Consider the following 23,925-nt stretch of genomic DNA (forward strand, 5'->3'; position numbering starts at 1 on the left):
TGCAGAGCTTTATATTAGAGAGATCGTTAGATTTCACGACATTCTAGTTTTTATAGTGTCAGACCGAGTCCCGAGGTTCACTTCTGCATTTTGGAAGAGTCTACACGCAGACTTGGGGACAAAGCTACTATTTAGCACTGCATTTCATCCTCAGACAGATGATAAGTCAGAGAGAGTAATTCAGACACTTGAAAATCTGGTGAGGGCTTGTGTGATCGACTTCCAGGGCTCATGGGAGTCGAGATTGCCTTTAGTGGAGTTTACCTATAACAAAAGTTTTCAGCGTCTATAGGTATGGCTCCTTACAAGGCTCTTTACAAGAGATGGTGTAGATCTCTTGTTCATTGGGACGAGGTTGGAGAGAGAGTTCTTCTAGGACCTGAGATAGTGCAGCAGACATCGGATATTGTGATTCAGATTCGAGAGCGTATGAGGACTGTACAGTGTCGTCAGAAGAGTTATGCTGATCGGCGACTACGTGACCTCGAGTGTGTCATGGGTGATCATGTGTTCTTGAGGGTTTCGCCTATGAAGGGCGTAATGCATTTTGGCAGGAGAGGCAAGCTTAACCCGAGGTATATTGGTCCATTTGAGATTTTGGAGAGGATTGGCACGTTGGCCTGTCGTTTGGCTCTACCACTGAGTCTTGCGACAGTTCACAACGTGTTCCGTATATCTATGCTTAGGAATTATATCTCTAATCCGTTACATGTGTTGGATTACGAGCCTCTACAGCTGACGCGAGAGCTAGCATTTGAGGAGAGACCCGTCCGGGTCTTAGCTCGTGAGGAAAAGAGGCTTAGGACACGGGTTATCCCGATGGTTAAAGTCCAATGGCTGAATCATTCCGAGGAGGAAGCTACTTGGGAAAGTGAGACCGATATGAGGACTCGATACCCAGAGTGCTATGGGTTCGGCCCTGGCAGTGCCTAAGTGCCTCAGCTCTGCTATCTACGAAAACATAAAAGTTTTGTGATATTGGTCCCCTTTTTCGATTATTCTCAATTCCGATTCAAAAATACTCACTCAAAAATTGAATTTTTTTTATCATACTCATGAAAAACTTTAAAAATTCGAAAATTATTCAACCAAAACAACCATCTTCAAAAGAATTGCATCAAAACTTATCATTCAAAATACACACAAAAAATTCTCCAATTTACACATTTGTTCTGACCAAATCTAAAAATTTTTTAACAAAACTTCAAAAACGATTCACGTATCACAATTCTACATCATGCTCTTCAAAATCTTATAGAATCAATTAAATATACATCACATACACATCAACATGGAGAATTTTCATATCAAATCCCTATATTCTTGAACGGTGGTTTCAAAATGTCAAAAACTTTCTTTCTTTTCGTTGGTAGGGAGGAATCTGGACATTGTGGACCATCTAACCTTCACACAAATGGCGAACGACGAATCTTCTTCAAAAGTGTGCAGATTTTGAAAAGTGAAGGTTAGGAGTGGGAGGTGGCTGCCTAAAGAATGATAGAAGAGAGAAAAGAATTTTGACGCTCAAGTTTGTAGTAAACTCTTTGGCCGAAATTTGGCCCAATAACTTAAAATACTCACAACTCCTTCTAAACTTTTAAAATAAAATTTCAAGCATAACATTAAAATAAAACCTGCACAAATAACTTATTTGAAATTTTGGAATAAAAATCTGTGTAATTAAATACACTTGACTTAACATTACTTAAAATTCATTCGTAGGCTTGCCTCTACTTCTTTGGTTATCGGAATTAAAGTCATACCTGAAAAACATAAAACTAAAATTTGACATAAAATCTCGTAATCTAACATTTAAACACATAAATTTCCATAAAAATTTATTAAAATATCCCGTGAGTGGATTTTTGAATTTTCAATAATTACAATCTTCCCTCCTTAAAAAAATTTATTCCTCGAAATTCGACCTTCTAAATTTTAACAATTGAAGTTCTCATCCAATCTAATTATAAAATCCACATTTACATGTTTGTCTACTAAATTCTAGTACTCCATCACTCATGCTTCCGCTGCGCGCTCTGAAAATATAATCTATCGTGTACATGTATCTCCCTTATCTTAATCCAACTTAGTTTTTATAAACCTTTATTTGCGAACCACACCTTAAACGAGCTATGGTTACTTAATCCTATTTTACTCTAATCCCAAAATTAAGATTTTCACACAGTTCTTAGCATGATACAAGGGATTTCAAACCTATTATATCATAATTTCGTCGATCTTCTGCGAGATCTCAACTGTACTTGTAATATAGTTCTTAGGATGCTCGTATACTTATTATCTTTAAGTACTAGAAAATTCTAATATCAAAAGTATCACTTCTTAAATCCATTGCATCCAAGATGTTCAAAGGTTTTACTCCCAAAGCAAGAAATTTTCATTTGAATAACTCAACTTAATTAATGTTCACATTGCATTCAAGATGTTTATCCCGACATCTATATTTGCTATTATCATCAAATTCATCACTCTACAAGAAAAACTCCAAGTTAACCCAAAATACCTGACCTATGTTCCAAAGAATCCTATTGCATGCTCTAATAGGGGTGGGATCGGGTCGGAACCCGTCCCGTAACCCCCTTACCCGATTCCCGTCTCGATAAGAATTGTGATATTTTTTTATCCCGATCCCGCACCCGATAAAGTGACGGGACCCGAATTTTCGGGATCCCGTCCAGTCGGGAGAGGGTAATCCCGAAAAATATTTTTTTAAATAAAATTCTATGAAAATATTTTTAAAAAAATAATTTCTATGAAGAAACTCAAATAAATTAAAATTTTTATGAAGAAACTCAAATAAATTAATATTTCTTTGTATATAATAATTAGAAATAAACTAAAACAACTACTTGATTAATATAATAAAAACATATAATTATTCTTAATAATAAAAAAATAAAATAAAAATTTATAACTCAATGATAATATCAAATAATATAAATATAAATATAAAAAAATAACTATATGGTAGATAATTATAAAACTTTCATATTAAAACAAAAAATTATAAAAAAAATCTATTTTTTAATTTAAAAATATTATTAATATATTCGTATCGAGTCGGGAATCCGATCGGGTACAGTTGTCCATCCCGATCCCGTTCCCGAAATTGATCATGATGGAAAAAATCCCGACCACTCGGGTCGGAAAAAGTTCGGGACGGGAACGAGTTGGGAATCCGGAAGGGTCGGAAATTTTCTGAATTTTGCCAGCCCTATGCTCTGATAACATAAATGTAGTGACCAATTCAAGAATCACCTACTAATCAGAACTAAACATGCAATTATCAATAATCAGAGAAAGCTGCGGAAAACCAAATAAATACTGGATCGGCAGAATACAACTGGTTAAATATAACCCAATAAAAATATACAACCCGATCGAATTAACTTAATACAAGTAAAGTAAAACCTAGTGGCTAACCCTAAAATCCTTCCTTGGTCACCACCTAAACTTCAAATCCCCAGGAGAACTACCTTCAACAGCCCCGTTGAATGGGGTGTCCAAGAAACACAGAAACATGGAAGGTGAGCGAACTATGTTCAATACAAGAGTATGAGTATACAAATACTATATGAGCATGAATGATAGTGTACCGGTTACCAAGACTCGAGGTCAAGAATATCTGGTCAAGAACAGACTCGTGCCCTAGGAATATAACACTCTGTTCCATTGCACCAAGAGGTGGCTCACATATCCAACAGTGGATATAGGTGACTTGATCACGAATCTACGTGTCCAACCATCCACTAATAGGATAGGGTGAAAACCCTACTACAGGATATTACAAGGATGCAAGCTCAAGATGATCATGCATGAAACATAATAACGTGACATAATATATGTAGATAAAATTAAGTCATATAAATAATGCAAGACATAATACATGCATACTCAGTCAGGATATCTCGAACAGTACTTTCGTACATTACTAAGGCAGTCCTAGAAGCATCCATCTAGGTTCGAAGCCAACCATCAGTACTACAAAGCAAAATATCCATGAATTATAAACTTGCTCTAAAAGCCTTAACTAAACTATAGCATACTCCCTTATTATTTATAGGATCTCGGGAATACCTCTATCCGTCGTCAGCTCGCTGATGTCGATAGCCCCAAAACTTGGGCACCACTCCACTACAACCTCGAAGACGCCTCACCAAGGCCCGGACCACGCCTAGATCACTATAACTCCCAAAAACCACTACGAATTCGAGAGAGAGAAATGTGAATTGGAGAGTCAAATGTGAGTCTCGGACCCCCTATTTATAACCCAAGTTCGGATCGTCCGATCCCTACTTCGGACGGTCCAATACTGCATAGAAGCTACGTCGTATGCATGCGCAGTTCAGATAGTCTGATCCCTTCTTCGGATAGTCCGATCTCTTGCGTCCGATACACTTGTACAAATCCTTTGACACTTGTCCTGATAACAATTCGGATGGTCCGATCCATACTTCGGATCGTCCAATCGGACTTAGTGATGTCAGCCATGACATCATCCATCTGATCGAATTTGGACACTTGTCCCACTTGAGTTCGGACCGTCCGATTTCCTGATCGGAGCATCCGATCCCCCTCAGATTTCGAAGTTAAATACTAGTTTCCGAACTCTTGCAGTTCAGACCTTCCGATCGTGGGTTCAGACCATCTGAACTCACCCGAGAAGAATTTTCCAATTTATTTAATTTTTATTCAATTAAACCCTTAATAAATTCCTTAATTGAGTTTAGCCAATTAATCTTGTAAAATAGAACTGGGCTACTACATGAAGTGTAACGTCCGAAAATTTTCTTAGGTGATTTCGCATGCATAACTAGGAAAAATAATTAATTTAAAATTTGGAAAATGAGTTAAATTCTTTTATGTGAACTACATGAGATTATTTGCATGTTTTAAATTTTATTTTCAGTATTTAACCCGCAGTTATGTCATTTATGAAATTTCTAGAAATATTGTTTTTCGATCGCGTAGACGGGACCGTGAATGAACGAGATGAAGAATTTTTACTCAAAATATTTTATGAGAATTTTATGATCCATAAATTATTAAATTAAGATATTATTTTCAGAAAATTATAGTTTTAATATATATAGATATATAGGAGTCCGATTTTCACCAAAATAAGCCATTTAGGAGATTTTAGTACGTTTTAAAATATCTATAATATTATATTACGAAATTTTACCAGAAAAATAATAAATTTTAAGGGCTATTTTTATATTAAACTTGATAGATTATCTTCCAAAAATCTAACTTAATAGTTAAATAAGCAAATAATATATTTAACCCTTATTTCATCTTCTTCTTCACGTTATTTTCACCCTAGCCGTCACACACACCATCTTCCTCTATCCTCACAACAAAAAACACACTTCCCACACACGATTTTTGAAGATTCAAGCAAAGTTTTGCTAGTCGTTCATCCCAAAGATCGTCTAACGCATCGAAAACCCGTTTTTGGCTTCAAAAATAAAAAAAAAGGCACGTTCGAAATATCTTTTTGGCCACCATTTAAGCCATATATTCTGATCATTCATGGAAATCATCGATATAACATGTGTGTTCGTTTTATTTTAATGAGAAATTTTGCATATATGAACAAGATGTCCATGTTTCCATTCTTTCTTCATGAATTTCCTTTATTGCTCTGAATTGGGTCGGTCATGGTTGCTGGCTGGTGTTAGGGGGTCGTGTTGGGTTCCCTAGAGTTGGACTAGAACATGGCTTGTGGCTGGGAAGGACCAGGCCGGCAGAAAGGGGGCTGGGACAATGCAGGCGTAGGTTTAGAATTTAAGGGAAGAGGGCTTCGGTCTGGGGCTAGGGACCATGGCAGGGGCCGTGGCTGGTCTAGTTTGGACCGCCCAGACGTGGGCTACGTCTGGACCATGGGGCTCCGATCAGGGTGGCCGGAGCCAGCCGGCAGCAGGCTATGAAGGCATGCTTGTGAGACCTCATGTAAGACCCGGGATTATTTGATTTAATCCAAGATTAATTAATTTTAATTCGAGAATATTTAATTTGGGAATATTTGGAGTTTTGATTTAAATTCTAATATTCTTAAATTATTTAGGATTGAAATTGAATTAGAAAAGAGGGCTGAGGGCTGAATTGAAAATAATGAAGTTTTGAAGGGCCAAAGTGCAATTCTTGCATGTATTGGAGGACACTTGTTTCTTTATTAAGTATTCACGTGTATATACTTGTAAACCAACAGAATTATCATCTCCTTCAGCAGCAAGAATCGATAACCCCATTTCCAAGTCCATTTTTTCATCTTCAAGCTTTGATATCTTTTGATCCAGCCATTCGATTTCAATTCCAGATATAGCCTATGATCCTCTTGCGACGAGCTTTGTTTTGATGTAAGAATTGATGAGATTCAGCTGATTTCGAAATTATGTTGTGGTGGAAGTCTAATTATTCTTGCGTATATGTGATCTTGAGGTTATATGTATTGTTATATCGGAACCGGATCATAGAACGGATAACATATGAAGTTATTATGATTTTCCAGATTTGTTCGAACCCTCATGTTTTCTGGCCTTTCTGGTTTGATGATATATATATGCTAATATGTGTTTGAGTTGAGTTGTAAAGAATGATAGCTTTGATAGATGTGAGTTTCGGTTATGAATTTTGTATCGCTATGCCACCGGTGTATGATTTGAAGCCGCTTTGATGTCTTAGGATTGAGCTGAACATTATTGAGTTGATTACTGATATGTATAGCTGGTATATGATTTATATTCAGCATTGGATAAGAGTTGACGAGTTTGACTTTGCATCCTTCAAACCGTAGAAGAAGTGAACAAGGTTTTAAGTTAGTTTGATTGGAGTACTTGCTATGATCTTGATCAGAATTTGATATGTGTTTTTGTGTAGATTTTCCAGATATGGAACGCTTCAAGAACAAGAAAAGAGAAGGTATAAGACGACATCGAGAGTCAGGGATTTTTAAACTCAAGAATGAAGCTTATTGAGTTGTCCCGAAAAAATCACATACTTGTTTATCGTTTGTAATTTTATATTATGTATGTTGTCGATCCATTTCAGGTAGTGGATCTTTATTTGATATGATATGATATGAGATAGGAATTGATTCTTATGCCAAGTTCAGATGGACCTTATTTTTTATTCTGATAAGACGACGATAGATGGATATACATGTCAAGATCGTATACGAATCTTGATGGAAAAGAGTGTGATAGGAATCAATTCTTTATATATGCGTTTACTCTATTCTTGAGTTTAAATGTTTAGAGTCGATATGAATTTATTTAACGCATGTATATGTTGATTATACTGTGAATTGTATTCTCACCAGATGTTTTTGGCTGTTGTATTGTTTTGTATGTGAGCTTGAAGACAGATGGGGCAGGAGCTGGCCAAAGTCGACGAGGGTAGCTCATGAGAGAAGATTTGATGTGTACTCAGGTTGTTTATAGATGAATCGATATGTATATTAGTATTATCAAGCATGTTATGTTAGAAAACACTTGGGAATGTTGTTCTTGAGAAGTTGGTGAACACCTTGTCTAGTTTCATTCTTTTGGTTGGATTCCAAATTGTTAGTTTTATGTATTAACTAGTTATAAACGTGGATATATCTTGTTCTTGGTATTTATACATGTTCTAGACTTGAAAAACATGGATTGGAGTGAGTTGGAATGATCAAATTTTGCTGCTGAAAAACAGAGTAGGAAGCTGTCCAGAGCTGAGCCCAATCTGCTCTTTTTGACAGATCGAGCGGAGCCCAATTTCTCTCAACCCGAGAGTTGGGTTGGGGAGGGGCGCTCGGGAGGCGGTTTTTGACCGCCCGAGCGCACCCCTTTATAAATAAAAATAAATTTTTTTTTATCATCTTCCTTACTTGTTTAATTAATGATGTTTAATTATTAATTACCCTAAGAATGAGATTAGCAACCCTAGGCCCCACAACAGGTGGTATCAGAGCGAAGTTAGTTCTTGGACTGAACTAGAATGAGTGGGGTAGATCGAGTTTATTTGAGTGTTTATTTATTCTTGAAGCATATTTATTATCTGAACTGATTTAAAGCTTTGAGAATTGCATGTTATCTGCTTATTTTATTTGATTGGAAGAATGTCTTGACTGAGACTGAATCAGAACTCGATCTCCTGAGAAGGCATTAGCGTGCTAATCAGAGGAGGACTGAAACAGATTTGTTATATCTGAGATTGAATTGTGTAATAATCTGTTTGATAATCAGATATGCCTTGAAGACCAGAGACTAGACAGACTGGCACAGTTCCTTTGCGAGAACAGGCAGTGATGGAACCGACAGTGCCACAAGCAACAGAAATTCCTAGAACTGAACAAGGTAGTACTTCGAGAGATATGGGGGATATGACTGCTACTCCGATGGAAACTCTGTTGAAATGTTTTCAGTCTTTTAAACTGCCAACACTGAAAGGAACTGAGAATTCTGTGGAATGTTAGAGTTGGCTCGAGGATATTGAAGAGTTATTTGAATCCCTTGACTATGCAGACGATCGCCGAGTCAAACTCGTTATACAACAACTACACGAAGTTGAAAAAGGTTGGTGGATAGCAACACGAAGAGCACTAGAGCATCGAGTTACGCTCATTACATAGTCTATTTTTAAAACTGCTTTTTATCAACGATTCTTCCCAATGTCTTATAGAAAGGAAAAAGGAGCGGAATTTGCTAGCTTGCAGCAAGGGCAATTGAACATTGAACATTATGTTGCCAACTTTACAAGTCTGCTTAAATTTGCTCCCCATATAGCATACAGTGATGAAGCTCAAGCTGACCAGTTCATTAATGTGTTGAATCCAAATGTTTTTACTCTCATGAATGCAGGACAACCGAACAACTTTTTTGATGCTCTTGATCGTGCAAAGAGGGCAGAAGCTGGGTTATTGAGAAAACAAGGAGCACCGTTTGTGCCAGCACCAGTGAGACAACCCCAAGAACAGCCACAGATTCCACCACCACCTTGATTTGAAGGAGGAGGTTCTAGTAGTGGTAAGAAGAATTTCTTTAAAGGGAAAGCAAAACAGTTGAAGCGGTCTGGAGGTAGTTCTTCAAGCTCGAGTGGATCCAAACAGTTTAGAGCTGGATAGAAGTCCAGTGGTTTGAAAGTGTACTGTACTAAGTGTGGAGGTCGTCATGCCAGCGACCAGTGTCGAGGAGTGTTTGGAAGTTGTCATATCTGCAATCAAACCAGACATTTTGCGAGAGTCTGTGTAGTGACCCTGCATGGAATCACCTACTAACTGGCAACTAATAGCATGCATTAAACTTAATACAGCAAAATACTTAACAAAGTAAAAATGTGCGGAAACATAATCCATAAGTTACATATCAGCTTAGTAATATAATCCAGACTTAAATCTGTAGTGATACAACCAAATCGAAATCTTAAACAGTAAACATTATACAGCTATATCGAATTCTGCTGTATAATAAAATCCTCAAGGCTCCTGCTCCCTAGTCCTGCCTTGAACTACCAGCTCCGTCCATCCTGCGACCTGCCCCATGGAATAGGGTGTCCAAGATAACAACTAGGACGTGAGCGCTATGCCCAGTACATAGACATGAGTAAACATATGTATATAATGCATGCAACATGATGACTGGTACAGGGTCATCTAAAAAGTCATGCTCAGAACCGGTGCCACATGAGTGCTGCCACCGCACGGATCAACCTCTGGGTGCAACCACACTCGTCTAGTACACCAGAGTAGACAGACATAAATGCCCCCGCCGTCGCGGTACTCTCAGTGACAAACTATCGAGTATAGAGCTGAGCGGCTCTATAATCAGGTATAACAGGGAATAGGCTCAACGTGTATATGCACATGACATATGAGTATAGAAAACGGTAAATCATACATCATGCCATATAATAATGCCAAATAAATGCAACATATAAACATGTATACTCGCTGGCAATCTCAGTCAATGTGTACGTACCTCTAGGCTAGTTCAAGTAAAGTAGATCCTAGGTTCCAAGCCTATATTCAAAAGTTCACCGTATCACTACATAAATTCTATAAGCCTTAACTAAGCTAATAAGTACTCCCAAAACTTAAATAGATTCCCGGACCATACCTTCGTCCGTAGTTAGCCCTTTGGAGTCGCTAGTCCCGGATGACTATAACCACACCTTGGTTATTCCAGAACCTCTATTATAACCGATAGGGCCCTCAAGTGTATAACTCACACTATATAACTGAAAAAGGAAACTCGGGAATTCGTAATTCAGAAATGAACTCTGAACGGCCCTATTTATAGCCAAATTTCTCGGCTAGGATCGGAACTTCCGATTTCAGGATCGGAGCTTCCGATCCAGCTCATTGCGTGCATGTCTGCCACGCCAGGATCGGAACTTCCGATCTGCTCTATGACCGACACTTGTCAAAACTCGCGACTGAGTCATCGATCATTTTTGACAGCTGGGGATCGGAACTTCCGTTACAGGATCGGAGCTTCCGTTCCGATCGGAGCTTACTATCCGGGATCGGAGCTTACTATCCGGGATCGGAACTTACTATCCGGCCCAAAATTAAAAAACTCAAATTTTACTTCTGAAGTCCAATAACACTCCGAAATTGGTTAAATACCAACCCTTAATCATGTTTAACATATTATTATCTTAAAATGGTATTTGGGTTACTACAGTCTGCCCACAGCGTGGTGTTGGAGGTTCACAAGGTGCGGGATCATCGAGACCAGTAGCTCAATCTGCATTTTCTGTTCATTCATTCAAACCACAGACTCAGCAACAAGGTAGACAAGGAGAAAGTCAGACTGTGAGTCAACCTCCGAGACAGCAAGCTCGAGTCTTTGCTTTGACTGAGGAGCAGGCACAGGCATCACCTGATGATGTGATAGCAGGTACTTGTTTTCTTTGCGGTTATCCTGCTTATGTGCTAGTAGATACAGAAGCTTCTCATACCTTTATTTCTGAACAATTTGTGTTATTGCATTCATTACCTGTTGAGTCATTATCTGCTATTGTATCTATTTTCTCACCTTTGGGAAAAGGTATAGTATCCATGAAGTCGGTTAGAAACTGTTCATTGCAGTATGACGATAATGAGCTTCAATTAGACTGTATTGTGCTTGGCTTATCCAACTTTGATTGTATTGTTGGCATAGAAATGTTAAACAAGTATAGGGCTATGGTTGATTGTGTTCAGAAGGTTGTACAGTTTAAACCTGAGATGGCTGATGAATGGAGATTTTATGGTAAAGGGTTAAAATCTCATATCCCTTTGATATCTGTTCTATCCATGTAACGTTTATTGCAGAAAGGAGCAGAGGTATTTCTTGTATATGCAGTAGATGTGACGAAAACTAACCCGAAATTGGCTGATTTACCAGTGGTTAGTGAATTTGCTGATGTCTTTCGTGATGAGATTCCGGGATTGCCACCATTCCGAGAGATATACTTCAGCATTGAACTGATGCCAGGTACGCAACCTATTTCGAAAGCACCTTACCAAATGGAACCAGTTGAACTGCAAGAATTGAAGAAATAGTTAGAACGTTCGTTAGCCAAAGGGTACATTAGACCAAGTGTTTCTCCTTGGGGCGCACCGGTACTGTTTGTACGAAAGAAGGATGGAACAATGAGATTGTGCATCGACTACCGACAATTGAACAAAGCAACAGTAAAGAATCATTATCCTTTACCTCGAATTGATGATTTGTTTGATCAGTTGCAGGGTTTGTCGGTATATTCAAAAATTGATTTGCGATTCGGCTACCATCAATTGAGAGTAAGAGATGAAGATGTATCGAAAACTTCTTTTTGAACGAGGTATGGTCACTTTGAATTCATTGTAATGCCGTTTGGTTTGACAAATGCTCCAGCGGTCTTTATGGGTCTTATGAATAGAGTGTTTCAAAAATATCTTGATGATTTCGTTATTATATTTATTGACGATATTCTGATCTACTCCAAGAACCTATGTGATCAAGCTGACCATTTGAGAATAGTTCTGAAGACTTTGAGATCCAAAAGACTGTATGCCAAGCTATCGGAATGTGAATTTTGGTTACGGAAGGTAGTATTTCTTGGTCATATTATATCCGGAGACGGTATTTTTGTTGATTCGAGTAAGGTTGAAGCAGTGATTAGTTGGCCTAGACCGATGTCTGTACTAGAGATACGGAGTTTATGGGTTTAGCAGGGTATTATCGTCGCTTTATCAAAATTTTCTCGAGTATTGCCAAACCTATTACTCAAATTACACAGAAGAATGCACCGTATAGCTGGACTGAAGCTTGTGAAGACAGTTTTATTGAATTGAAGAAGAGGCTGACAAGTGCACCAGTCTTGACTATCCCTTCAGGTACTGATTATTTCACTCTTTATTGTGATGCTTCTTATAGGGGACTAGGATGTGTGCTAATGCAGTGAGATCATGTTGTTTCTTATGCTTCGAGACAATTGAAGCCACATGAGACGAGATATCCAATTCATGATCTTGAATTGGCAGCCATCGTCTTTGCATTGAAGATATGGCGTCATTATTTGTACGGTGAGAAGTTCAAAATTTATTCTGATCATAAGAGTCTGAAATATCTATTTACGCAATCTGAATATAAGGTCAGTGCTGATTATATCTTATATGTGAATAACCGACTTGTTGTTCCAAATGTTTTCGATATGAAACAACAGATATTGAAAGAACACATTGCAGTAGATACAGTATTCATCCTGGTGGCAGGAAAATATATAATTATTTGAAGAATCATTATTGGTGGACACAGATGAAGTCAGATGTCACTGAATACGTGTCTAGATGTTTGAATTTTCAACAGGTGAAGGCAGAGAGAAAGAAGCCTGGTGGTCTGTTATAGAGTTTGTCAATTCCTGAATGGAAATGAGATCATATTTCTATGGACTTTGTGACGAAGTTGCCACGATCATCTCGAGGTTGTGATGTGATTTGGGTGATTATTGATAGGTTGACGAAATCAGCTTGTTTTATTCCATACCAAATGACATATCGACATGATCAGATGACATATTTATATGTCAAAGAAGTGGTAAGATTGCACGGAGTGCCAAAGTCTATCGTATCTGATAGAGATCCTCGATTCACATCTCATTTTTGGCACAGTTTGCAACAAGCTTTAGGTACACGTTTACATTTGAGTATTGCTTATCATCCTCAAATTGGTGGACAGTCAGAACAAACGATTAAAACTCTTGAGGATATGCTAAGAGTTGTAGTACTTGATCTGAGTACTAACTGGAAAGATTTGTTACCACTTGTGGAGTTCTCATACAACAACAGTTATCAGACTAGTATTGAGATGGCTCCATTCGAAGCATTGTATGGTAAGAAATGCAGATCACCGTTGTACTGGGATGATGTGACAGAAGTACAGGATATTGGTCCTGATATGATTATATTGATGACTAACAAAGTGAAACTCATTCAGAAGCGAATGAAAACAGCTCAAGACAGACAGGAAAAGTATGCGAACGTGAGACATCAACCTTTGAGTTTTGAGCAGGGAGATAAAGTATTCTTGAAGATTTCACCTTTCAGGGGTACTGTTCGATTTGGCAAGCGAGGGAAGTTGTCTCCACGTTTTATTGGACCGTATGAGATTCTAGAAAAGATAGGCGATTTAGCTTATCGACTTGCATTGCCTCCAGCTTTATCTGGTATTCATGATGTATTTCATGTATCGATGTTGAGGAAGTATCAGCCAGATTTATCTCATATTATCCAAGTAGATGAAGCTGGACTCGGTGACACACTGAGCTATTTCGAGAAGCCGATTCAGATTTTCGATCGAAAAGAAAAACAACTCCGAAACAAATCCATTCCATTGGTGAAGATTCAATGGAGTCGACATGGAGTTGAAGAAGGACATGGGAGATTGAAGAAGACATGAGACAGAGATTTCCCCATCTATTCCATTGATGTGAGTTCTTATTCAGTATTTTTTTATTTCTTATTTTATGTGTGTACATATTTCTTATGAAATCGAGGACGAACTCATGCCTTAGTGGGGGAGAAATGTAAGACCCGGGATTATTTGATTTAATCCGAGATTAATTAATTTTAATCCGAGAATATTTAATTAGGGAATATTTAGAGTTTTGATTTAAATTCTAATATTCTTAAATTATTTAGGATTTAAATTGAATTAGAAAGAGGGCTGAGGACTGAATTGCAAATAATGAAGTTTTGAAGGGCCAAAGTGTAATTCTTGCATGTATTGGAGGACACTTGTTTCTTAATTAAGTATTCACATGTATATACTTGTAAACCATCAGAATTAACATCTCCTTCAGCAGCAAGAATCGATAACCCCATTTCCAAGTCCATTTTTTCATCTTAAAGCTTTGATATCTTTTGATCCAGCCATCCGATTTCAATTCCGGACATAGCGCTATGATCCTCTTGCGACGAGCTTCGATTTGATGTAAGTATTGATGAGATTCAGCTGATTTCGAAATTATGTTGTGGTGGAATTCGAATTATTCTTGCGTATATGTGATCTTGAGGTTATATGTATTGTTATATCAGAACCGGAACGTAGAACAGATAACATATGTGTTTGAGTTGAGTTGTAAAGAGTGATAGCTTTGATAGATGTGAGTTTCGGTTACCGATTTTGTATCGCTACGCCGCCGGTGTATGATTTGAAGCCGTTTTGATGTCTTAGGATTGAGCTGAACATTATTGAGTTGATTGCTGATATGTATAGCTGGTATATGATTTATTTTCAGCATTGGATAAGAGTTGACGAGTTCGACTTTGCATCCTTCAAACCGGAGAAGAAGTGAAGAAGGTTTGAAGTTAGTTTGATTGGAGTACTTGCTATGATCTTGATCAGAATTTGATATGTGTTTTTGTGTAGATTTTCTAGATTTGGAACGCTTCGAGAACAAGAAAAGAAAAGGTATAAGACGACATCGAGAGTCAGGGATTTTGAAACTCAATAATGAAGCTTCTTGAGTTGTCCCGAACAAATCACATACTTGTTTATCGTTTGTATTTTTATATTATGGATGCTATCGATCCATTTCAGGTAGTAGATCTTTATTTGATATGATATGATATGAGATACGAATTGATTCTTATGCCAAGGTCAGATGGACCTTATGAGATAGGAATTGATTCTTATTCCAAGGTCAGATGGACCTTATTTTTTAGTCTGATGAGATAACGATAGATGGATATCCATGTCAAGATCGTATACGAATCTTAATTGCAAATAGTGTGGTAGGAATAAATTATTTATATATGCGTTTACTCTATTCTTGAGTTAAAATGTTTAGAGTTAATATGAATTTATTTAACGCGTGTATATGTTGACTATACTGAGAATAGTATTTTCAGCGGATGTTTCTGGTTGTTGTCTTGATTTTTATGTGTGCATAATGATAGATAGGGCTGGAGCTGGCCAAAGTCGACGAGGGTAGCTCATGAGAGAAGATTAGATTTGGACTCATGTTGGTTATAGATGATTCAATATATATATTATTATTAGCAAGCATGTTATGTTAAAAAACACTTGGGAATGTTGTTCTTGAGTTGGAATGATCAAATTTTGCTGCTGAAAAACAGAGTAGGAATCTGTCCAGAGCTAAGCCCGATCTGCTCCTTTTGACCGCCCGAGCGCACCCCTTTATAAAAAAAAAATTGTTTGATCATCTTTCTTGTTTAATTAATGATGTTTAATTATTAATTGCCCTAAGAATGATATTAGCAACCCGAGGCCCCAAACCTTGGTTCTAAACATATAATCTTGGATTAAACAATAATTAAGCATACAAGATACAAGATTAAAAACAATAAAAGAAGGGTTTTTTAAAGAACATGCCCGGACCCCGTGCACGGGTCCGTGCATTTAACTGAAGGGCACACAGACCCCGCACCACCTCCGTGTACAGGTCCGTGCATAATCAATGCACTAAAAACTTGAGTTTTTGTCCGACTACACGGTCCCTCACCCGGAGGTGGCACGGGGCCCGTGCACTCAAAATAAAGGCACACTCCGAAGCTTACGAGGGGACATGGACCCTTGCACGGACGTGGCACGGGGTTGTGCCCTGTTGCATCAGCAAAAGAAAAGGCATGACAGAACATATTCCATGCTAACACAAACCAATTCTTCAATACATAATGAGGTACAATAAACATGCAACAACATACTACAAACTTAATACTCGCATATTCGATACGACATAAACAACAAAGTTTGAGTTCTAAACATGTTCCAACATAAACTAGATTGACATGATGATTTGACTTCTAAATCGAGCCCCACTTCTAACTCTCCGTCTTGATGCTAATCAAGTCTTCGCTGACTCGATCCTGCCCCACCTGTTACCAAGTAACATACAAAACAAAGCAACAACTGGATAACTTCGGTGAGAATGATATTCCCAGTAAAAGCAACATAACATGCAATAACAAGTAATATCTCAATAACATGAAATGCAGACAACATATTCAATGTTAATACGAATGAAATGCATGTATTTAAAATCGCTATATCAACTCTGATAATCAAGGAATTGCTGCTATGCTTTTGGGATCCCGAGTATGAGATCACGTAACAACTCATCGACTCTCCCGATCGAGGTGGTGCACCGTGTCTCCATCCTCTGGACTTTGGTGCGACTATAAGGAGTATGCTGACACTAGGTGAACTTTTACAACATAGGACACTCGCTATATAGCCCCCAAAACGTCTAAACAAAAAGGGCGTATAGCCCGCTGAAATCAAAGATTAGGCTCGAGATGAATGCATAAGAAAAACTTAAAGCATTAAGCCATATAACAAAAGTTCAAACAACAAAATACAAGTTCCCCATTCTAGAACAAGTATTGATGCAAGTATGTGATTTAAGAGAAAAATCAAGAATCAACTGTCTTGAGTGTGTTATCCCGCTTAAACGATGTCTTCTTGTACCTTTTGATGCAATTAGCTCCAACTCTGGATACGCTACAAAAGAGGTTATATCAAAATCTAAACAACCCAAAAACAACAACCGCTCAAGGTAAACTCTTTACCGCTCTTCGTCTAACTCTTTGACGATCGAATTCTGCTAACTCTGGGCTCAACAGACTTCAAACGAATCTGTACGGAGACAAAGAAATATCAACAACGATGAACAAACTCAATTGCCAAAATTCATCAACTCAAACGGTTCAAAATCTCAAAACTCAAACCGTCGGCATCACGGCAATAAACTGATCAAACCAGAAACGCAGACAGCAGTACAACATTGCAAACAACTCAAACCAATGCTAAAACATCAAAAACAATTCAAATCCAACACATCTCAAAATCCCCATTTTTGAATTATGCTTCCGAAAATCATAACAAATTCGAACGACGCTCTATTTCAAAACCGACTGAGAATAATCGATAAGAACTATCTCAAGAACGACATAACCAAAACTCAATCGATTCTAACAACATTAAAAAATAGAAGTATAACTGATCGGAGAAATACTTACGATAGAACAAAGCTCTCGCTGCCGTGATCGCTAATCTGCCTTCGGATTAAAATTCTAACGGATGGATCGACCGGAAACCGGGATCTAAAAGCTTGAAGAAACGATTTGGGCACCTTCAATGGAGGAGAACGAGATGGGGAAGGAGATGGAGAAATGAAGACTAGTCAACCAAGCTAAGATATTATAACAAACTCCATATTTGCGTTTTAGTTCTTGAAAAATCCAAAAATTGCAAAATAGACCCTGATAAAAATCAAATCGGCTCTTGAATTCTGTTATCTCCGATTATCTCAAATAAACTCAATTAAGATAAATTTTGGGCGTTACAATTCTCCCCCTCCAAGAAGAGATTTCGTCCTCGAAATCAATAAGAATCAATCACATAAGATAGAATGAAGGACAAAAGACAGTAATAAGAACTCACGTCATCCGAAAAACTCTGGGAATCGCTGTCTCATATCAGATTTTGTCTCCCAAGTCAACTCGTGACGGCTCAACTAAACTTTCACTAAAGGAATCGACTTGGTTATGAGCTATTTTTCCTCTCGGTCAAGGATCTAAATCATTCTCTCAATGTAGCTCAGAGTCTCATCAAGCTCGGTTCGTCAGGCTGAAGAATATGAGAAGGATCTGGATGATACTTTTGCAATATAGAGACGTGAAAAACATCGTGAATACCAGATAAAGATGGAGGAAGTGCAAGCCTGTAGGCAAGATCGCCTAAATTTTTGAGAATCTCCTACGGTCCAATGAATCTCGGAGATAACTTCCCTCTCTTTCCAAATCTAACATTGCCTCTGAAAGGAGAAATCTTCAAGAATACATGGTCTCCCTGATCAAAACTCAGAGGTATGCGTCTGATATTTTCATACTTCGCATGTCTATCCTGAGTTGACTTCATTCTCGACTGAATGATCTTTACTTGCTCTGCCATAACTCGAAGCATATCCGGTCTCAAATCAGGTGACTCGGACACATCGTCCCAAAACAAAGGAGATTGGCACTTCTTACCATACAAAGCCTCAAAATGCGTCATACCGATACTCTCTTGGTAACTGTTGTTGTAAGAAAACTCGACAAGAGGCAAAGAATCCTGCCAACTAGTGCCAAATTCTAGCACTACTGCTCGAAGCATATCCTCTAACGTCTGGATAGTCCGCTCTGACTGTCCGTCGGTATGAGGATGATAAGCTGTACTCAGATGCAATCGAGTACCAAGTGCCTCTTGAAGACTGTGCCAAAAATACAAAGTGAATCTAGGGTCTCGATCTGAAACGATCGACTTTGGCACACCATGCAATCTCACAACGTTGCTAACATATAACTCATCCATCTGATCGTGACGATACGTCATCCTATATGGAATAAAGCAAGCAGAACTCGACAATCTGTCGATCACTACCCAAATAGCATCACATCCTTGAACAGATCGCGGTAGCTTCGTGACGAAATCAATCGAAATTTGATCCCAATACCATTCAGGAAAAGATAGACTATGCAACAGACTACCCGGTTGCTTCCTCTCTGCTTTCACTTGCTGACAATTCAAACATCGGGATACAAATCTCGCAACATCTCTCTTCATCTTCTTCCACCAGAATAGATTCTTCAGATCATTGTACATCTTCCTACCTCCAGGATGAATACTGAACTGACTGTAATGTGCCTCTCGAAGAATACGCTGCCTCAACTCCGTAATATTAGGCACAACAATACGGTTATTCACAAACAAAACATCATCTCTAACCTGGAATTCAGACTGATACCCAGATCTGACTTTCTCTACTGAAATTTGAGTGCTCGGATCAGACTTCTGCGCTTATTTGATCAAAATAAACAACTCTGGATCGGCTTGAATAGCAAACACTCTGATAGTTCTCCTATCTGTTTCAAACTCCAAACCAAAAGTGCAACAATCATCGATCAACTAAGAAACACCGATGGTATAAAGAGATAAAGAACAAAGCTTTCGGCTCAAGGCATCTGCAGCTGCATTCGACTTTCCCGGGTAATATTTGATTTCACAGTCGAAATCCTTCAACAAATCTAACCATATTCTCTGTCTCATGTTCATCTCTGTCTGTGAAAACAAATACTTAAGGCTCTTATGATTAGAAAAGATCTCGAAAGACTTACCATAAAGATAGTGACGCCAGATCTTCAAAGCAAATACGATCGCTGCGAGTTCAAGATCATGAATCGGATAATGAGTCTCGTGCGGCTTCAGCTGCCTCGATGCATACGCTATCACGTGCTTATGCTGCATAAGAACACATCCCAAGCTTCGGTTAGAAGCATCGCAATAAATGGTAAAACCTCCAGTACATGATGGAATAGATAGAATCGGAGCACTGGTCAGTCTCCTCTTCAGGTCAACAAAACTAGCCTCACAATCTGCAGTCCAGATAAAAGGCGCATTCTTCTGAGTCAGTTGGGTAATCGGATTTTCAATAGATGAGAATCCCTTGACGAATCGGCGATAATAACCAGCTAAACCCATGAAGCTTCGGATCTCAGGCACTGATGTTGGTCTAGGCCAATTCATGACCGCTTCGATCTTGCTGGGATAGACGGAAATCCCATCTCCTGAAATAATATGACCGAGAAAGACGACTGGATCCAACAAAAACTCACACTTAGACAGCTTGGCAAACAACTTCTCAACTCGCAAAATCTGCAAGAGGATCCTTAAATGCTCTGCATGGTCAGTACGGTTCTTCGAATAGATAAGAATATCATCGATGAAGATAATAACAAACTCATCCAAATAACGCTGAAAGATACGGTTCATCGAACCAACAAAAACCGCTGGAGCGTTAGTCAAACCGAATGGCATGACTATAAACTCGAAATGACCATACCTCGTTCTGAATGCGGTTTTAGGAATATCTTCCTCTCGCACTCTCAGCTGATGATATCCCGACCTCAGATCAATCTTCGAATACACAGAAAAACCCTGCAGTTGATCAAAAAGGTCATCTATTCTAGGTAAAGGATACCTGTTCTTTACCGTCGCTTGATTCAGTTGACGGTAATCAATACAGAGCCGCATAGAACCATCCTTCTTCCAAACAAACAGAACAGGAGCACCCCAAGGAGATACACTAGGTCTGATGTATCCCTTGGCAATCAAATCCTCAAGATGTTCTTTCAATTCTCTCAATTTGACCGATGCCATACGATAAGGAGCTTTGGAAATAGGTTGAGTACCTAACAATAAATCAATGCTGAATTCGATCTCACGAATAGGCAGCAATTCAGGAATCTCATCTGAAAAAATGTCAGAAAATTCTCTAACCACTGGTATATAAACCAATCCTGGGCTAGATTTTAGTACATCAACTGCATAAACCAAAAATCCCTCTGCACCTCTTTGTAACAAACGAGTCATCAATAACACAGAAATCAAAGGAATTCTAAATCAAGAACCCTTACCGAAGAATTTCCACTCGTCTGCCATTTTTGGTTTGAATCTGACAACCTTTTGAAAACAATCGACAGTTTCCCTGTACTTGGTTAAAGCATCTATACCAACAATACAATCAAAATCTGACAGAAACAATTCCTCCACCCAAAGGTGAAGTAACAGCTACTACAGCAGGCAAAGGTTCACAAGGCAAGGCATGCATCAAAACAAATTTCTCAGATATAAAAAGAGTGATACGCACCCGTATCTATCAATACATGAGCAGAATAACCGAAAATCAAATAGTTACCTGCTATAACATCGTCAGGTGATGCCTGAGCCTGATCCTCAGTCAAAGCAAAGACTCGTGCCTGCTGTCTCGGAGGCTGGTTCGCATTCGGGCTACCTCCCTTTCTGTTCTGTTGTTGAGGCTAGAAGGAGTGAACTGCAGAATTCTGTCTCTCAGGCTGAGCTATAGGTATAGAAGAACTCCCACTCTGAGCTCGGTCTTTACCTCGCTGAGGACACGCCTTAGAAAAGTGCCTGGCTGCTGACAGATATTGTAGTTCCCAAAAACTCCTACACACTGATCTTGGGCGTGTCTACCTCCACACTTGTTGCAGAACAAAGATGAAAATCAAAACTTTGTCCTGAATTGAACTGTTTGGAGCCACTGGAGCTAGAAGAATTGTTCCCCGGCTTCTTGAACTATTTCCCTTTGGCTCTGAAATGATCCTTTCTGTTACCGCTATTGCTTCCTCCTTCGTTCCTCTGTGGTTGGTTCTGATACTATGATGGCTGATTTTGATACTGAGACGGTTGATTCTGAGACTGCCTCTGCTGCTGAGGTACAAACGAAGCTCCTCTCTGTCTCAACAAACCTGCTTCAGCTCCTTTTGCATGATTCATGGCATCCGCAAAGTTATCAGGCCTAGCAGTGTTTACCAACATGAAGATGTCGGGGTTCAAACCATTAATGAACTGGTCGGATTTTGCTTCTTCGTTGTCGGCAATGTGCGGTGCAAATCTCAGCAAACTATCAAACTTGGCTACATACCCTCGATATTCAAATTCCCTTGCCTCAGAGTGGCAAACTCAGATTCCTTATCCTTTCGGTACGAAATTGGGAAAAGCTGCTTATAAAACTCAGATTTGAAAATACTCCAGTTAATAACTGTACCTCGATTTTCCATAGCTCTCTTCGTCGTGATCCACCAATTCTTAGCAACACCCTAAAACTGATGAATGACTAACCTGGTTGGGCAGTCATCTGAATAATCAAGGGAATTGAACAACTGATCAATGTCGTCCAACCAGCTCTCACAGTCAACAGGATTCTCGGTACCTTGAAAGATAGGCGGGTTAAACGACCGAAACCTCTTCTGTAATGTTTTCATAGGCGTTGTTGTGGCATCAATCTGATCAGTTATGGTACTAGCCTGCTCGTTCAGAGGAGTAACTGGCGGTGGGTTTTTGTTAATTACTCGACGAGGACCCATCTGATAATCAAAGGTTAGGACACAAGATATCTCAATCGCTACAATTCGGTGCCCTTTCAACCTCTCACAATTTCGGATACAAGTCGATAACAAAAATAATTATATCTCAAGTAGTCCATGCCTTATAATTTAAATCACATAATCATGTAATTCAATTAATTCTCAAATAATAAAGAATGCTCGCAGGGAATTTAAATAGTCAATAAATAACTCAATCACATGCGAGAAGCCAATTCAAGCGGACTCAATCTACCCCACTCACTTCTAGTTCAACCAAGAACTTATCGCTTTGATACCACTTAAGTGAGACCTCGGTTCTAAACATCTAATCTTGGATTAAACAATAATTAAGCATACAAGATCAAAGATTAAAAGAAATAAAATAATTTTTTTTTAAAAGAACATGCCCGGACCCCGTGCACACATCCGTGCACGGGTCCGTGCATTTAACTGAAGGGCACACGAACCCCGCACCACCTCCGTGTCCGGGTCCGTGCGAAATCAATGCACTAAAAACTTGAGTTTCTGTCCGACTACACGGACCCTAACCCGGAGGTGGTATGGGGTCTGTGCACTCAAAAGAAAGGCACACTCCAAAGCTTGCGAGGGGACACAGACCCTTGCACGGACGTGGCACGGGGTCCCCGTTCCCTGTTGCATCAGCAAAAGAAAAGGCATGATAGAACAGATTCCATGCTAACAAAAACCAATTCTTCAATACATAATGAGGTACAATAAACACGCAACAACAGCCTACAAACTCAATACTCTCATATTCGATACGACATAAACAACGAAGTTCGAGTTCTAAACATGTTCCAACTTAAACTAGATTGATATTCTGATTCGACTTCTAAACGGAGTCCCACTTCTAACTCTCCATCTTGATGCTAACCAATTCTTTGCTGACTCTATCCTGCCCCACCTTTTTCCAAGTACACATACAAAACAAAGCAACAATCGGATAACTCTGGTGAGAATGATATTCCAAGTAAAAGCAACATAACAACATGAAATGCAGACAACATATTCAATGTTAATATGAATGAAATGCATGTATTTAAAATCAGGATATCAACTCTGATAATCAAAGAATTGCTGCTATGCTTTTGGGATCCCCAGGATGAGATCACGTAACAACTCACCGACTCTCCCGATCGAGGTGGTGCCCCGTGTCTCCATCCTCTAGACTTTGGTGCGACTATAAGGAGTATGCTGACACTAGGTGAACTTCTACAACCCAGGCCACTCGCTATATAGCTCCCAAAATGTCTAAACAAAAAGGGCATACAGCCCGCTGATATCAAAGATTTAGGCTGAGATGAATGCTTAAGAAAAACGTAAAGCATTATGCCATATAACAAAAGTTCAAACAACAAATTACAAGTTCCCCATTCTAGAACAAGTATTGATGCAAGTATGTTATTTAAGGGAAAACTCAAGAACCAATTGTTTTGAGTGTGCTATCCCGCTAAAACTATGTCTGCTTGTACCTTTCGATGCAATTAGCT

The 23,925-nt window shown here is 38.8% G+C and overlaps 1 protein-coding gene across 1 annotated transcript; it reads left to right on the forward strand.

Moving 5' to 3' along the window:
* Positions 1-294: 294 nt before the first annotated feature.
* On the forward strand, positions 295-933 carry LOC140889226 (uncharacterized). Its single transcript, XM_073296938.1, has one exon. It carries the CDS (start codon positions 295-297, stop codon positions 931-933), a length of 639 nt encoding a protein of 212 aa, XP_073153039.1.
* The last annotated feature ends 22,992 nt before the right edge of the window (positions 934-23,925 follow it).

This window comes from Henckelia pumila, chromosome 3, assembly GCF_033568475.1.
Source record: "Henckelia pumila isolate YLH828 chromosome 3, ASM3356847v2, whole genome shotgun sequence".
Taxonomy (NCBI): domain Eukaryota; kingdom Viridiplantae; phylum Streptophyta; class Magnoliopsida; order Lamiales; family Gesneriaceae; genus Henckelia; species Henckelia pumila.